This window comes from Gigantopelta aegis, chromosome 6 (genome assembly GCF_016097555.1).
Source record: "Gigantopelta aegis isolate Gae_Host chromosome 6, Gae_host_genome, whole genome shotgun sequence".
Taxonomy (NCBI): Eukaryota; Metazoa; Mollusca; class Gastropoda; order Neomphalida; family Peltospiridae; genus Gigantopelta; species Gigantopelta aegis.
The window spans coordinates 41,666,622-41,685,071 of record NC_054704.1 but is presented as its reverse complement, the minus strand read 5'-3'; the positions used below and the strand labels follow the sequence as shown (position 1 = coordinate 41,685,071).

The 18,450-nt window shown below is 36.9% G+C and overlaps 1 protein-coding gene across 2 annotated transcripts; it reads right to left on the bottom strand.

Annotated features, from left to right (window-relative positions):
* Nucleotides 1-409: 409 nt before the first annotated feature.
* Nucleotides 410-18,302, bottom strand: LOC121376471 (sterol regulatory element-binding protein 1-like). 2 transcript variants are annotated; one of them, XM_041504345.1, is made up of 17 exons: nucleotides 18,146-18,302; nucleotides 16,718-17,328; nucleotides 14,972-15,322; nucleotides 14,373-14,487; nucleotides 13,979-14,125; nucleotides 12,461-12,661; nucleotides 11,412-11,593; nucleotides 8,314-8,575; nucleotides 7,691-7,857; nucleotides 6,907-7,069; nucleotides 6,498-6,588; nucleotides 5,913-6,022; nucleotides 4,892-5,024; nucleotides 3,956-4,127; nucleotides 3,282-3,458; nucleotides 2,680-2,791; nucleotides 410-2,250 (listed from the first exon to the last, which is right to left on the bottom strand). In XM_041504345.1, the coding sequence occupies exons 1-17, from the start codon at nucleotides 18,252-18,254 to the stop codon at nucleotides 2,012-2,014; spliced, it is 3,342 nt and encodes a 1,113-aa protein (XP_041360279.1). In that variant the 5' UTR covers nucleotides 18,255-18,302; the 3' UTR covers nucleotides 410-2,011. The 2 variants fall into 2 exon arrangements, with proteins under 2 accessions (XP_041360279.1, XP_041360280.1); XM_041504346.1 differs by having other exon boundaries at nucleotides 18,173-18,269.
* Nucleotides 18,303-18,450: the final 148 nt, after the last annotated feature.

Below are 18,450 nucleotides of genomic sequence, written 5' to 3'. Positions count from 1 at the left end.
CATAGGCTACTCTTCCATTAGCAACAAGGAATCCTTTTATATGCACCAACCCACACAGGATATTACACACCACAGCCTGTTACCAGTTGTGGAGCACTGGCTGGAACGAGAAATAGCCCAATGGGTCCACCGATGAAGATCGATACAAAACTGGCCATGCATCAAGCGAACACTTTACCACTGGGCTAAGTTGCACTCCCTGCTCTACTGGTGTCCTTATACAAAAATCATTTACTTATTCAGGGGTAGATCCAGGAGATTTCGAAGGAGTGGGTGCAACATTTAAAAAAAGGCAACTATAGGAGTGAAGCATATAACATAATAGTATTGATGTTTAGAGTAACAAAACCAAGAAGTTTGTTGTAGTAAATAAATGGTAAACAATGAAAAAACATCACAAAAGACAGAGAAGACATAAAAATAAACATTTATTCACATTTGACAGAGAAATACATAAATATTATTTAGCACTATGATATGTACAGTAAAACAAAAATGTACCTCAACTGCTAAATCTCCCCCAGTACTCTCCAAAACATTTCAGATTTTTTTTTTTTGAGTCTGTAAATATCTTCTTGTGACTGCCAAGTTTAAAAAAATCTCATTACATAACTGGTATTACCACAAACTAGATAGGATGTTTGCATGCCACTGGTAACAATAAGGAATTGAATAACCTAGGAAAATATTTAGTGCACGCAAATACAATTAGAGATCGGTTAATGCAGGATGATAGTTAATGTAATAAATGTAACTTATATCATTTTATTTGTCCATGATTATATATAAACCACACCCACCATTGTTTTGCACATGTATATTTTGTATAACTATGTTGCATTATTTATGTTATGTATTCAACTGACGAGTTGTAAATCACAAAGCAAATAAAGAACTTGAACTTGCATGTCAGTTATTTACAAGATCGACAATGGTACAATACATATGAAAACACCATTTGGTTATCTACTAATGATGGTTGTACCATGCTTACATTGTTTTCCCATTGACAAGTGTGTGCAATAAAGCTATATACTATACACCATTTAAACCCCACCTCTCACTGAGCTAAACCTTTTTTTTGTCATGCAATGTGGTACTTAATTGTGATATATGTATTGTACACATTCTATTTTAATTGACAGCCAACAGAAGCTGTCAATCGGAACACAAAAAATGTGTAATAACCATGCATATCACTTGTGGCAAATTTAACATTTCAAAACAATGAAATGTATTGCAAATGCTTTTTTGATACATGAACATCTCTCTACAATTACTATTAAATGAACATGGTAGAAAAACTCATAAAAAAAAAAAATCATACAATAATCAACGAGTCCTTTTATTTTTCTCGTGCCAGGGTGTCACTAATACCTTGACAATGAATGAATGAATGTTTAACAACACCCCAGCACGAAAAATACATCGGCTATTGGGTGTCAAACTATGGTAATGCAAACAAATAAAGTGATGATCAACATCAATAAAAAAATTCAAGATGTAAATAAAAACAGAAGAATTAATGTTAACATTCAAATCGTTCTGCTTAGCAGACGAGTTATTACTACTTTTTAAATACACAGGATTCTTGTTCACACAAATGTCAGCTAATATCCAAAAGCCTCGTGTACTAATCTAGATCTAGTTTCTCATAAGACCTATATGTAATTTTCAGGAGGAACCATTTAAAAAAAGAAAAATCAAATATGAATTGATATAAAAATAATAATAATAGTAACAACAACACAATTTTTACAGATTTTGTGTATACAAAACTCAAGACAAAGTATTTATAATGAAGCACATAAAATAATAATAATTTTCTTGCAGATTAGAAAAAACAGAATGAAAGAAGCTTAAATCTACATTTTTTCAATGTACAGTGTCAACAACAGTATCATGGTATTAAAATGTTTTTAAACGTGTCCATCAACAAACAATATTGTACGCAAAAATGGCTCACATAATATAAATAAGACAAGAACGAGACAGAATAAAAAAAAAAAAATCAACAATCTACAAGAATTTCATTAGATTTTTGTTCTATTTTCATCAGTGTCTGCCGACACAGCAGAACAGACTTCCTATCTCCAAGTGCTTCGTACATACTGCTGGCTTCAGTGATCAAACTGATGCGATCACCAACGCTAGCAACCAATGGTTCTGGAAGATGTCTACCAGCCATTAGCAATGCTGTTGCATGTTCTCGATCTGGCAACTCCTCATGCTCATGATAATCAAATGGATCTACAAAAAAATGGATATAAACATGGCTCTTTTGAAAGTTTAGGCACATAATATAAAACGCCCTAAATTAAAAGAAATATATGAAAAGGCTATCTAATGAAACCGGGATAATCAGTGTAAATGTATTAAACTGATAATTGTGATCTAGCACATCCAACAAAAAGTGCAAAATTACATCTACTGGGTTTCTTTTTTTAGTTAACAGGTGATTCTATAAATGCAGCTACCTACAGACATGATAAAATATTACAGCTTTTGTTATACCAGTCTTAAAGTTCTCCCACAACAATACATTATTACTAAATTACATTCTGATCGTTACTCACAAATTTATAGAATTAAAAACAATAATATTAACAATACATTCCAGCAATAAAGCTTTACTACTTTCAACTGCTTAACTTGATCTATACGTTAATAAGTATTTACCGGATTCTGAACTTTTGCGACTGTGTTGTCTTATGCTGCGGTTCAACAGGTGCTGTGTACAAGCAGGATTTGCTCCAGCCATTATTCTGGCGGTTGCCTCATGTAGGAAAACCTGAAAACGTAACACAAATAAATGCAACATAGAATTATGACATATTTATGTAGCAGTAGAAGTAGGAATGTTTTAACAGAAGTATGAATTGTAGAATATAAATTCAAAGATAAAAAATTACATAGACCAAAATCTTTAATTTTGTTTGACCTATTCTTAAAAAGTGGATTGTTGCGAGCCTTTCATTTAACAAATACATAAACATTTTCTGTGTAGCATTAAAATCTCAAATTCACAAAATTTCTTCATGGTTTTAATTTGAAGCCTGCAACACACCCCATTCGTACAAAATTACCACCACCTCAAGATCAATTAAAGAAATTGAATCAATTGAAGTAAGAAATCGCAACATTTTGATCTCTTACAGATGCTCAAATATATATTCAATCCCCACACAAACACTAAAAAAACACCAATATATTTATGGCACAATAAAAATGAATTCCAGTGATTCTCCATAGATATGTGACTTGGCACGATAAACACTCACCTTTGGCAAGGCTGACTTCATGGTTTGTGAGAGTTTTCTCAGGCTAGCAACGTCTTGCTGGAAAGCAATCATCTCTGTCTGCGAGGCGGGCTGGCCGCGCTCCTGCCAGCTGTTAGACTGCTCCCAGATGTTCGTCCGGGTCGTCAGTAGCCAGTCACACAGCAGCAACTGGACTGCCTACAAACAAACCACAGAAATAATTCCAACAGCAACACTAAATATATAATCAACAACACTCCTGGAAATCAACAGCTGCAAGTCATGTCCTCGCAATCTGAACATTAAAACAAATTTTAACATTAAATTAGAAGAAATGGCTGTGAAGCAGATTAAATAAACAGATGGAAGCATTTATTTTAACTGTCACATCATCTTAATCACATCCTCTTCGCGGCTGATGACAATGCTACAATCATGCTTGCACTGCAGATGCATTGCATATCTACATTCAAGGCAATGCAACAACAATGCACCATGGGCATAGCAAATATTCTGTAGTAGACATCCGTTGATTATTCACAATATATTAAAACTAATACCATATATCATCTGTTGAATTGAGTAAACTATAAAGTTGAGTGAAGATTTTGTCATGCAGAGTTCCTAATTGAAAAAATCCCACACCACTTTTTAATGTAACATTGGCATCAACATTAAACACATGAGATAGATACCTTAACAATATTGGTATTTTCATCCACATACACCAGTTTCAGACTTTCTCTCAGAAGCCGCCCTGCTCTGTCACAATGTCGAATACAAGTCTTATTATTGAAGTTGTCGGCTGATATCATGAAATTTTTTCTTGCTTTGTAGGCAAATAGTACAGCTCTGGGTAGCGGATCACTGAAAAAAAAAAAGAATCTCACTTGAAAATATACTTTCTTTAAATGTGAGGTGTAACATTCAATTTGACAATAATTAGTAATAGAAACCAGAGTATGTTCCACTTCTGTACTGCTTCTCTCCTCTGCATCTAAAAACCATACATCTGAAGCATTTTCAGTCCATGTGCAACTCAGTAGAATGTACATAAAATGAAAGTGCAGGGAATGCAGATTTCTTAAAATAAAAGTTAAACATTACAAGATTACCGACCATATTAATAACACATAATGACTATATAAAGAAAGAAATATTTTATTTAACGACGCACTCAACACATTTTATTTACAGTCAGACATATGGTTATGGACCACACAGATTTTGAGAGGAAACCTACTGTCACCACTACATGGGCTGCTCTTTCCGATTAGCAGCAAGGGATCTTTTATTTGCACTTCCCACAGGCAGGATAGCACAAACCATGGCCTTTGTTGAACCAGTTATGGATCACTGGTTGGTGCAAGTGGTTTACACCTACCCATTGAGCCTTGCGGAGCACTCACTCAGGGTTTGGAGTCGGCATCTATATTAAAAATCCCATGCCTCGACTGGGATCCAAACCCATTACCTACCAGCCTGTAGAACGATGGCCTAACCACGACGCCGGTAATGACTATATAATAACACAGTACCATGTTAATTCAAGACAACATTTGTTGGGAGTGTTATTCTCACTCCATTATTTCAACACCAACTATAAATTATTGTGCAACAACATTACTAACTCTGAAGTTTGCAGTTTCTTTGGGAATGTGTCCAGAATGCCATAATGTCGGGCTGCATTTTCATCATCACCAAGCAACCAATAGTATGCAACACTGACAACAGCTGCCCACCAGCGGGAGACATCGTCAACTCCTGCAAAATAAATACATCACATACAACCTCAACAATGCTTACTGTAACGAAACAAAAACAAATTAATCAATTCAGATTCATCTATGTATGAGATTGTCATTAACCTTAAGAAATATCCTGATGTAAGGCAGCATTTCTCCAGGGCTCGAACTTAAGAATTTGTCTCCCATGGCAATTTTTAAAAGATTACCATGGGTGAAACAGTCCACCAACGACAATTTTTAGCCTGCGGCGCCTATGGCAATTTTTTAAAAAGTGACATTTGCAGCAAACAAACCTGACTGAAAGGCTATCTTGTTATATGTAGACATCTTTTAAATGTGCAAATGTTAAATATTGGCAGATTTTGCCATTATTGAGGAGCTTTATCGACGGCACAAAAGTGCCGTCGGTGATGCTCTCTACCTACGTCAATTTATATCTCAATGACGGCAATTACCGTTGGTGCCGCCGTTAAGTTCAAGCCCTAATTTCCCAATTACCAGTTGGTTGACCAATGTTACATTATAGAAGTTAGAACTGATACCAGTCAAATGTAGTGACTGACAGTCCATACAGGTTTAAATTAAAGATCAGTAAAGTCGGCAATCCATCTTTGACATTAAAAAGGACTTATGTACAACATTTGCATGCTGTAAATTTATATCACTTGCTTCTAATGATATATATATTTCCAAGCTATCTAGGTAAAATATTCAGGTACATTTTTATACCTTTGTGACCCGATATTCCAGCTATCCAGCATAATGGATTAGAAAATAGACAAATAAATTATTTTATTTTTAATTGCTGATCACACAGACAATAATTTAAATTAAAATGATTAAAATAGACACTTGATGGAATTCTGATCACATAAAATAAAGACAAACAAATGGAAGATCTTACCTGCATTTGATCCAATTCCAAGTTCAGACACACTGTCTCCTTTGTGATATCGCGAGCAGTCAGTCAGCAACTGAGTGTACAGCACAGTCTCGGCAAAACTACTTTTGCTTCTGAATTGCAAGAAAAAGAAAAATTATTAGTAACAGTAAAATGACTGAAATGCTATTTTAATCATAAACTGTCAGAAGCCAAGAAAATCCCAATATATATTTTTTTAATTTTAATACTGAATCTTAGATTTGAAAAAAAAACATTAATAATAAATTGGATTTTCATTGTATCTAATTTTTATGCAAATGCAATATCATTCAAATTAAAGATGATTAATATTGTTTATGCACTGCAAATTTTTACACAAAAATGGAAAATAAAGTAGTGTTATGGGGTGGAAACTGATATGCCCAGTGACAAGAATCTAAAATATTCTTTCTTTTATATTATTTCTGAAAATGTCTTCTAAGATTAGGCCTCTGATAATGTTAAAACTGCATACACGACTTATTAATTACACAAGGAAGGAAGGAAATATTTTATTTAACGACACACTCAACACACTGCTGTGAACTAGGCAATGCACTGATGTACCTGTCTGGGTGGCGAGGAGACACCAGGGAGTACAAGGCTTGCTCCAGCAGATGTTCACGGAATGCCTGCGTCACACTGGCCAGAGGATCAACTGTTAAAAAATGTTTCAATTAGTAACAATGTAAGAAGTTCAAACAAGCCAAATTTACAGTACTAATACATGTCTTGTCTGGTAATTAAAAAGCCACATAATAAATGTAAATCATATAATTTTAATTTCGATATCTGGTCTCACAAGAAAAAAATTATTCACAAAGATAAATTCACAGTAATAAAATAAATTAAGATATTAAAATTGATTACAAACAAAAATATTTTAAAATACTTCTACCTTCATGAAAACAATATATATAAAAAGCCAAAGTAATTATATATGTAAACAAAATTGAAAGAAACAAGTTCATCATACCTTCACATTGACTGCTTGACAAAATACCATTTCTCTGATGCACATCCAAGACGCTATCAACAAAGAAGCGATGACCTTCAGGGTGATTAAGCCACTGGATGTTTGGTGGAACGTCTTCACGAATCTTCACACAAACCCTTCGTGCATGACTAAGAAAGTACCGCTGAAAAAAACTAAACCTAATAAGTATTCCTAATGAGTAATGCTAAGAAATACCTGTCCCTTATAAGGCCAATTTTTTTTACTTATCTCCTAAATTTAAGGGTCACCATCACAACTCTGTCAAATAATAGGAAAATTCCCATGAAATTCAAACTCATCTAATTCAGACAGTAGCAGACTTATAAATGCATCGAAAGTGCCGAGGCGGTTTCCTCCTAGATCTTATATTTATCCTGAGCTATTCATGTAAAAATGGTCACAACCTCTCATGTGTATTAGATGCTAGGTACCTCTATACATCCCCAACCATCAAGGATACTGGGCCATTTCCAAGATCAAGAATCATAGGGTAAATAACATTTATCAAAACAGAATTTGAGAAACTTCAACCTCAAATGAATTCCTTGCAATTATTAAATCAGATGATCTGATGATTTAACATTACATGATTTAAATATAAGACTAACATACAACATTGCTTTCTGCATCCCAGGTATGATCAAATCCAGTCAATATTTTAATTTTAAAATTTCCAAACAGACTATCAATATATTAAAACCCTAGTGAATAGACACAAAGAATAAACTTTCAACAACTACACCAAGTCCTTCAGTAAACTTACAGCAAAGAACTGCAGCTTATCATGGAATGAAGCTTTAATCTGAACAGCAGCTGTAGCATAAATTTCTGCCAGCATGGATCTGGAGATAGCATCTCTGGCAGCCTCTGCAGTGTTCACTGCACTCAGGGCTAAGTTGAGGCCCCGGAGAACTCCAACCTCAGCCTTACCTGTAACACAGATCAATTATATGAACCAGACATGTAAATCAGGCCTGTGGAAGTATTAAAAAATGTTGTTTGCTATGATTAATGACACCACTAGCGCACATTGATTTATTAATCATCAGCTATTGAATGTCAAACATTTGGTAATTTTTACAGCCTTAGAGATGAAACCTGCTACATTTTTTCATTAGTAGCAAGTGACCTTTTATGTTTGGTTATGCTTCCGACACTTCAAACACATCTTTAGATTCAGAACTGCAATATATCATCTCGATTGCAAATTACAATTCGTAGTAATCACTGAAGGCAAACAACCATTTTCACACCACCCCAAAAAACCCAACCCCATATCAATCCCATAAAAAATACACCGTAAATCTGTCATTTAGTTTATGTTTACTTGCTGACTTAATCTCAAACAAGTGTTTTCCAGCAGATCTTTTAAAAACTCTAAATTACCTGCGAGATGAAGCTGGTTTAACTTGTGGTAGACCAGAGCTGCATCTCTTGCTGATATTTTCACATCACTACTTTTGACATCGCCATTAAGGAAACCACCCGCCATGTTTGACAACCACCGGCCAAGGTAAAGACGGTGGAGAAATTGACGAAACAGCTGCCACATGATAGCTGAAACAAGGTCTATTTTGGAGGTGGGTAAGGGTCGTCCAAGGGTGGTCAAACACTGGCGCAGGTAATTGGTCGCATTGGAGTAGGCACCCTTAAAAAAAAAGGAATAATAATTTTTTTTAAATCACAAAAATCTACTGAAATAAAATAATATACTCATATAAATTTAAATTGATCATAATCCTGTATAAACAAATTCAGAAATGTACTTAATATAAATTTTAAAACTTTTGAGAATTATCACATGCATCCATATCCAGAATGTTCATCAGAGTTCAACAAATCCGCTAGCCCGACACTCTGTGGCTAGTGACTTTAAAAAACAAAGAAGTCATACCCTGTTCATTATTGTTTCATGTAGGAGGCTGCTTAGAAGAGGAGGCAGCTTTATCTACTGAATGCATCAAAGTGTAAAATGTACCACATGAAAAGTAGGCAGCTTGCCGAAAATTCACTACTTGCTGCCTACCAACTAACACATTCTATTACCGATAGATTTTTTTTCACTCAGTGATATATATGTTACAGTCAATCTGTGAAACCAGTCATTACGCGTAATGCCTAAACAAATCAGTCATTTCGCGAAGTGCCTGTGACCACTAGGCAATACGCGAAATGACTGAAAATTCCAGGCATTTCACGAAATGACTGAAAATAATGGCCAGCCATTACGCAAAATGACTAAAGTGATTCAAGTCGTATTATTGACACTTGTATACAAGTGCTTCTTGGTAATCCTGATGTTTGTAAAACCACGAAATGCATTTTTTGCATTTTTTCACAAGACGTGTTGTCGAGAAAAAAACGTTAAGCAAGCGAGGTCCAATCTATTTTTAGAGGGGATATTTCCATTTCAATGTCACAGACGTTGGTATATCACGCGACCGTTATCATTTTGGTTCGGTTTGTTTTCTCGTGCACGGTTCACGCAATCGACATCCGATTTGTTGTTGTTCATTTGTGAGATTTTTTTTCACAGTTCATGAACATTTTCAGTAACAATAAAGTTCAGACAAGTAAGTGTCTCAATACAAAACATTACAAACCCTTAAAACCAATAATTTTGCTAAGTCTTACGATATCTGGAGAGGGGATACAACCAGGACAGAACAGTTGGAACATGTCCAGGAGAGGTGAAAAGAACGCACCCCAAGTCTGTGAAATTTGTCGTGACGTAGGCATTGTTGTGCTTCGAGCGACATCTACCGGTGACATCAGAATACTAACTTTCAAAATTATTTCAAGCAATTGGGACATGGGGATTCCCATGGTATTTATCGATATAAAACCTGCTTTTTCACTCCATTTGATAAAAACATGATCTAAGTGTGTTACAGGTTTGTAGATTAACCAAATTATAATTTATTTTCGCTGGATGGAAATAGGGTGTGCGGCTTTAAGACATGGCTACTTTCAGTGGCTACTTCTAATCCCTTAGTACAAATCTGTGATTACAGCACCATATGACCATATTCATCTCTATAAAACTAAACATGTTTCTGGGGTCTACTCATAAGTTCTTCCACTCTAGTTTTGTACTGCAATGCGTCAAGACGTGTGCCTTTGTTCGCTAACAATTACCCCCCCCCCACCTGGGGGGACTGATTGAAACTTATGGAGCCTTGTTGGCGTACAGAGTCGCACACCGGGTCACGGGCGACGTGACCTTGGTGTACAGAAGAAGGGACGATGGAGGAAGAGGAGACGTGCGCCAGGGGCTACGCAGGGGGTGGGGTGGGCAACACCGGTGGCTAAACTGCCGGCCGGCAGCGGCTCCTTCTGCTCCTTCGCCGCCCACCCGAGGAAGAAGACTGGATCGGAAGATGCGCCAGCCCCGGATGCTCCAGCTTCACCCACAATGGACCAGGACGACTTGAACACAGCCATCTGTGACACGCCGTACCAGCGACCAACTCCACCGGCCCGTACTTCAGCGTTTCCGGCACATTGAGACGCAGGCCCGGAAGACGGCTGTTGTGAAGCAGAAGGCAACCACTCCCCCAGAGTGGCCACCAAGTCAAACCATCACAGCCGCCGAAACCAGACATTGGACAAGTTGAGCAATGGTCACTGCAGTCCGGCCGTCTCCAACAGCGCTACGCTCAACTTGTCAAGCTGATCTTAGAGGACGTCCGCAAGCTCATCAGCATGTCCAAGCACGAGGCCTACCAGCACTTACCAACGAGCCGTGCTGGGGGGGGACTTTGCCTTTAATCGCGTCAAGCTGCAGGAGGGACGAAACACAGTGTGCGTCACCATCGGCCGGACCGGATTATATCACCAAGGGCTACTACACAGCGTCGGGGAAAGACTACTGTCCCATCGCCAGAAGTTTAGCGGCCTCTGCGTACCGGCAGTTACCTCCCGCAGCTTGACGTCACCGACTTCATCAGCACACCTTAGGCGGCGCCCACCTACCAAACTCCTTCACCTCCGCGAGCATGGGCATAGTCAGACTAACTTTTTGGGCCGCCATTTCAAAAAAAAATTGTGTAAACAGTCTGGCACCCTTTATTTTTGGCAGTCCGTCTAAATTGCTCCAATCACCTTCAACTTTGGATGAGCAGTCTAATTTTTGGTTTGGCCTCGAATTGATCCCAGACATGGCTATTCCCAACTTACTAAATTTTTCCAAATTCCACCCACCACAAACTTACACACACCCCCCCCCAATCCTATGCCGGAATTGGTCACTGGCGAAGTCAGAGGCCAAGTCCGGGGTAGGCGTCATTTGGCGTAATGGCTGGTCATGATTTTCAGTCATTTCGTGTATTGCCTGGTGGTCACAGGCACTTTGTGAAATGACTGATTTGTTTAGGCATTACGTGTAATGACTGGTTTCAAGATTGACTAACATATACAGGTACAAAACATCACTTAAAGTATTTCATTAAAACGACAGTCAGAGCTTTATGCACCAAACTTACCCTCGAGAACTCAACATCTGCCTGCCTACGGTACCGCCAGAACAAAACTGAAGCATTGCTGTCCTTGCGAGTGACTGGTTCTCCATAGATGAGAAGTTTTGCTAGAACACCAGCAACAATCACTCCATTTAACAGCCAAAGGAACACAGTTGGGAACAGCCACTCGTACCAGCTTTGGCCAACTGAATAACCAAAAATAAACAATTCAAGTGAAAATATTTGTAAACTCACATCTTAAGATTACTTTTTCTGTTGACTACCCTCTTCCAAAAATGTACATAAAATAAATAAAACTGACCACAAACAAGATATATATTTGAAATAACACTTTTTTAATTGAAAAAAAAGAAAGAAGTGTTTTATTTAACGACGCACTCAACACATTTTATTTACGGTTATATGGCGTCAGACATATGGTTAAGGACCACACAGATTTTTTTATAGAGGAAACTCGCTGTCGCCACATAGGCTACTCTTTTACGACAGGCAACAAGGGATCTTTTATTTGCGCTTCCCACAGGCAGGATAGCACAAACCATGGCCTTTGTTGTACCAGTTATGGATCACTGGTCGGTGCAAGTGGTTTACACCTACCCATTGAGCCTTGCGGAGCACTCACTCAGGGTTTGGAGTCGGTATCTGGATTAAAAATTCCATGCCTCGACTGGGATCCGAACCCAGTACCTACCAGCCTGTAGACCGATGGCCTGCCATGATGCCGAGGACGGTTCTTTTTTAATTGAAAGATTGTAACTGATGGTAAATATGTTGTGCAATGGTTCTGTAAGTATTCAACAAACACTGCTGTGCAATACAAGCTGCATGGTTATAAACGTTTCAAATTCTGTATCAACATTTTCATTGTTTTATTAGACATTTGCAAATGATCATTCCCCATAACCTCACCCTGACGACCCAAAAACAATAACAATATTGGAAGTCAAATCAATGTGAAGTAAGTTTTACTGAACTTGAATAATAACAAACACCAACATTTAATTGGTTATGCCTTCATATATAACTCTTCTAATTTTAATTCCTCTGTCTACCTTTTTCATTCAGTCCTTGCAAGGTGCGACCATGGTAACCAGGACTTTCTACATTTGTATTGCTTCCACCAAGAATCATGTTGAATGGGTTGAATGCAAGTATGCCGAACATAAACACACAGAGCACCATCCGTGATCGGTCGAGCATTCCCGCAGGGGATATACCAAAGCTATCATCACCAGAGTCCAGCATTGGCGAATCTGAAAATGAACATGTACCAATTTATATAGTACAGGACATCTTGCCTCCACCAAAAAAATCTGCGAAGACTTCAAGTATTGTTTTCTTTAAAAAGAAGAATAAATATTTGCTTTTAACTAAATGTATAGGTTAATTAACATGCAGAACCACTTATTAGCCGATAATGAGGGTTTTTTTAAAATAAATTATTTGCTAAATAAATGTGTTTTCAAGTGCTGATATAAACATGACTAAGAATGTAAATGGCATTAAAAAGGCAATAGACGGCTAATCTTATAAAACGTAAAGTTAGTTACAAAGACAAGGCTCAACTTAAATAATTTTAAATTAATGCTTCAAAGAGTGCATGCAATTACAGTATTATTGAATCTAAACAAAGATTTAGTCCAGATTCTTACCAGATCTCACCATGCCCATAGCTAGATTAGCCAAAATTTTATACAAAGTGGCTTGTATTATAGTTGTAAAATTTTTGTTTACATTAGCCATTTCTATAATAGTTTAAAAAGAAATACTTTACATATCTGAAAATTGGCTACAAAACCAAATTATTTACATTGTGAGCCCTGCTTACTAGGCTTTTAACCTTCTGACTACTGCAGGCGAGATATCTCGCCCGACGTCACATCAGTCGACACACTGTACACAGTGCATTCCCCAATTCATATTTCCCGCCGTTTTACACACGACACTCACCGGAAACGGAAATATAATTAAAGAAAAAAGATTTTTTTTTCAAAATGGTGGTTTTTGTTTTGATTTTTTAAATTGAAAATACCTTGAAATTTTGAGTTCAAAAAGTGGTTTTCGGCAAGTATTTTCGCTTGACAACAATGGCGGCACATCTCGGTAATTTTCAGGGATCGATAGCTGATTGTAACAGCTAATTTGATAATAAATTTGATCGTTTTACCAACAACGAAAATTAACAAATATTGCAATATGAATCGTAGTTCGGGTTTAAAAAAAAATTCTGGTCAGAAAACCACTGTTATCGGGAATAATGGATATAAATACTGGACAGCTGGCCACAAATGCCCGTAAGTAAACGCAACTTTTTCGATTTTTTGCCTAATTTTAATCTCCCTTAGCCGATCTAAAATAATAAAAATTACAAAAAAAGACACGAAAATAATACTTACCGATTCATATATGAACTTTATTTCATGTATTTATGAAACATTTAAGTGAATATATGTGAGTAAAAATTATAAACTTGTACCCGCTCAACGTGGTTTTTGTTAAAAATTAATCCAGTAGTCTAAAGGTTAAGCAAGGTCTCAAGATGCATATGTAAAAGAACCAACATTAACTACCTGGCATGTCATCAAATAATGGACTATTTGGCGGGGACTCTTCACTTTCACTGGTGGTTGGCGGAGAGTGCACGCTGCTGTCGGAATCAGGGGGAGTCATGGGATAAGTGTTACCAGTCAGCTGTACTGGCAGTAGATCTTTAAGACCTGTTAAAATAAACTCAACATTAGTCTCTGCAATACAGACTGTAAGCATCTTAAAATATAACTTTAGATTCTCTAATTATTTAAAATTAAGAATTTAAAAATATTTCATATAAAATTTGGAATTGATACCAATATTGTGCTAAAATGGACATAAAAGTTATTGGAACATTACTGATATTACCTAAAAACAACTTTTCTTTAAAAGACACAGAATAATAAAATCATTTGTGAAAGGAAATAAACTCACTTTGTTTTCCAGTTGCCAACCTAAGTGCCATGTTTTCTTGTTTCAATCTGTTGTTTGTATTTTGAAGATGGCGGATGTAATCAATTGCTTTTCTCAAAACAGCAGACTTGTTTAACTGTAAAATAAATGCACGATACATATTAAACGATATATAGAGATTACAATTATTAAAACAAGTACTTATGGTTTAATAATTGATGGTGAGCAATAAACTGTTCTCCTGAAATTATGGAGGAGAGAAATTGCTCTTAGTGGCTAAATGGGGAAAAAAAGGACTAAATAAATTAAATTATTGGTAAATAATGAAGTTAAAACAGTTTTTCGCTCACATGTAAATCGCTTTATGTATACAGTAAGGACTGAATACAGTGAACAACTGGGTCATCATATTCAATTATAAAGGGGTGTTCTCATTATGTGATTAATTTAACTGACTTGTCACATATGATCAAATCATACTGTGAGAATTCTTAAATCAAAACAACTTTAATCTTATACATTTTGATTTTCATATGGCCGACAAATTGCATGCGACTTATCAAATAATGAAAACACTGCTTTAGACAATACATGAACAGAATGTCACATTAATTTTATACCTTGGTTTCCGATTTCCCAGAAACCAATTCTTTTAATTCTATTATCTTGTCATTGATGCTCAGTCGGTATCTCTTCTCAATGGCATTGTGTGCCGTACGCTTCTCCCCTCTGCCGTGCCTTTTCTGAGAACTGTTCAGCCGATTAATTGGCACTTTGTTCATGGAATCACTATCAACCAGTTGGATGGGAATGGTGGTAGTAAGTATTGTGTTGCTACTGGTTACGATATTCTGAATGGGTGAAGTATTTGCTGGCTCCAATGTGCTGATGTTTGTCACTGCTGGTGAGGTTACCGGAACATTAGTCAACGTCTCATTCCGGTTAACTTTAACTATCTGGGACTGTATGAGCTGAAAATAACAACACACATTACAAATGACAAACAATGTATTATTTCACATCCATTGTTCATATTATGACTGAAAAATTACCGTATTTGACCGGAAATTAGCCCAGGGGGCCAAGACAACTCATTGTAAGCTTAGCATGGGGTGGGCTTATTCCCAGACAAGGGGCCAGTTTTGTTGAAAAAAACACAAAAAAACTAATAATTAAAATAAATAATAATTAAATGAACTAGGAAGAAAATGAAAAACGTCCAGTAGCACATCTATTAATTAGTGTTCCATTTGTTATTAATAAATAATAGTTTATTAATTAAAAAATTTTTTTTACTAGTATCTAATTATCAGAAACGCACCTTCTATGTTACAATTACTTACCAGTGCTGTTTATTTACATTCAAAATTTAATGCTGAGAAGACTTAAAACAACAAAGTCAATAGTGTATACACACGTTTCTGACAGGTAGCCAGCTTACACTACAAAGAATTGTCAATCTAGGCCATTGTTCTTAGCCAATCAGAATAAGGTATTTGCCTAATTAGCATTAACTGCTGACACAGTGTGGTGGTAAAAATAGACATTGGTTTTAGTTCAGACTTGGGTTTGGGTACTTCAAAGAAATACTGCAGGCATGAAATTGAAAACAATGTTACACACTGTTACTGTTAGACTACTAAATCTCACTGGTGGTAAAATATTGTGTTACATTTGTGTGTTTAATTATTTGCAGGAGGTATGACCTTTTAAATGAACTTTGAGCAAACTTGCAGTTTTGTGTTATTTATAAGGTGACGAAGTTGGGGGTGGGCTTATTTACGAATGAGGGCCTAATTTCTTAAATGCTATCAAAATGGAGGGGGGCTTATTCAAAGACATGGGCTAATTTCCGGTCAAATACGGTATTTTGTCTTTGAATTGCCAAAATCATTGAAAATATTTGTAGATGACCAAATACAAGTTACGGTCAGTTTTTCTTATACATACAATAAGCCCTGTACAATATAAGCATGCATTATGTAGTTTAAAAAATGCCCTTCAAAACACATTTTTTTTTAATAATAAAAATAACCACTACATATGAGAGATAATACTTTGTCTAGTCACATACTGGGTACAACAAACAAATAGTGATGAACATTTTCCGGTAAAGCCTCTGAAAATTGCAAGAATGATCATTTCGCTCACGCAAATCTAATTTTCATTTGTCATTTGCTCATTAAATTTATGACATTATTTACATGGACATAACAGGTGATGCAAAAAGGAAATGGGTTACCTAAATTTATATTTGTATATAATATAGTCCATACATGGATTAAGCAAATTTCCAATTCTCAGAGGTATCCATGGGTAGAAGCCAAACTTTAATATTATTTAACCTTTAAATATGGCCATCATACCTGCTGTAGCTGTTGCATACTCAGCTGCCCCACCACACCCTGTGACACCTGCTGCTGTGGCTGGACGACGGGAGCTGCTGGAGCTTGTGACTGCGGGGGTGCTGCCGTCTGCACACGGATCTCTCGAATCTGCTGCTTTACCTGCGGACCAGTGGTCGTCACCAGCGGCTGCTGCAGTATCAGCTTCAGCTGCTGTTGTGACCTCTGCTGTACCTGGGGTGATTGGTTTTGACTTTGATTCTGCACCGTACGTGTGTACTGTGTTTGCGCCTGCAGCTGTTTGAGCTTCTGTGCACGCTGCACAGCCTGAAGCTGAGCCGCGGCCTGTTGTAGCTGACTTCCATACGAAGTGTTGTCGTCTAACTCTAGTAACGTCTTCAGAGCATTACGCGCAATGGGCTGCGGGGCATCAAGCTTTACAGGCTCTTCAAGGATTTCAGCTGGACAAGAGTCACTCTGGAAGCCTTGTGGGGTCAACAAGTATTCAGTGCTAGGTGTTGGTACAATCACTGGCTGGGCATCACAAGTAAATTCATCCAGTTCCTGCTTAATGGGTATATTGAAGAGATCACTTCCTCCCTGCACATCACTGTTAATGTAGTTCAATATATCTGAAACAAAAAGATGAAATGCATGTATACAGATTTTGTACATTTAACAGGCCTGTCTGATTATGTTAGTGCCATTATTATTTTATGTCATAACAAAATATTTTTTACAGGTTTATAAGGCTTAAAATACACATTCATTTGATGTGATGCAAATGCATGACTTACTAATCTCAGGTACAGCCATAAGCGTCCTGGAGAAAATCCCCAAATTCCAGCAAAACCAATAAAGAATTTCGGGCAAAATTAGCTGGTTTGAACACTTTTCACAATGTATTTTCATTATTCTACACACATGTAAAAATATGTTTAATTCGGGTAAAAATCAGACCGCCCCCCCCCCCCCCCCACTCCCCACACATTACAAAAATGGGAGCCCGTACAGGCGTACGCCTATCGGTACAGCATTCTAGAAATAACTCAGGAGAGAATTTTATATTTTAAAAACACTCAACACATTATTATTTATGAGACATATGAGGATCAACTAAACGTATTTTTAAAAACTGTTTGAGCGGGGATGAGGGGTTCGAAACCCTACCCCCCACCCCCTCCTATACACGCGCCTGCTTGCAGTTATGTTTAATTATCTACACACATATCAATCCGCCGCATGCCTGATAATACGAGTGTGCATTACAAATACTTAACTACACACTAGCAGTTTCGACGCTGCCATATTTATGCCATGGCACTGACAAAATCAGTGAGAACATGAAGAAACGCTGTCGGTTCCAAAACAGTTCGTTGTAATCTTTCATCTGTTATGCAACAATAAAATATAGCATGAAAACTGAAATAGAAAATAAATATATCGTACCATCCAGTGATTCTAAATTGGCATTACCAAACTCATCTGCTGACAAAATATCAGCATTCATGTCTAAATATTCCAGACCACCGCCAGTACACCTTTCGTTTTCTGCCATCTTTTCTGTTTTTGTGACCGGAGTCTCGCCACGAGACTTTAACCAATCATAGCACAGAAGCAGATGGGGTGATTTTACGTCAGCTGTATGGTTACAAATAGCATAGTAAATAGATTGACCCGGTTTGACCTGTAAAATAAGCATCACGGACCGTTGTGTAGGTCATTCTATTTTTAAATGCATGACATAAGCACCA

Coding starts and splice junctions, on each gene's coding strand:
- LOC121376471 (XM_041504345.1), bottom strand. CDS start 18,254: ATGGCAGAAAACGAAAGGTGTACTGGCGGTGGTCTGGAATATTTAGAC. Junction 14,126..14,372: donor GTTGGCAACTGGAAAACAAA/GTGAGTTTATTT, acceptor TTATTTTAACAG/GTCTTAAAGATCTACTGCCA. Junction 7,858..8,313: donor AAACCAGCTTCATCTCGCAG/GTAATTTAGAGT, acceptor TCTGTGTTACAG/GTAAGGCTGAGGTTGGAGTT.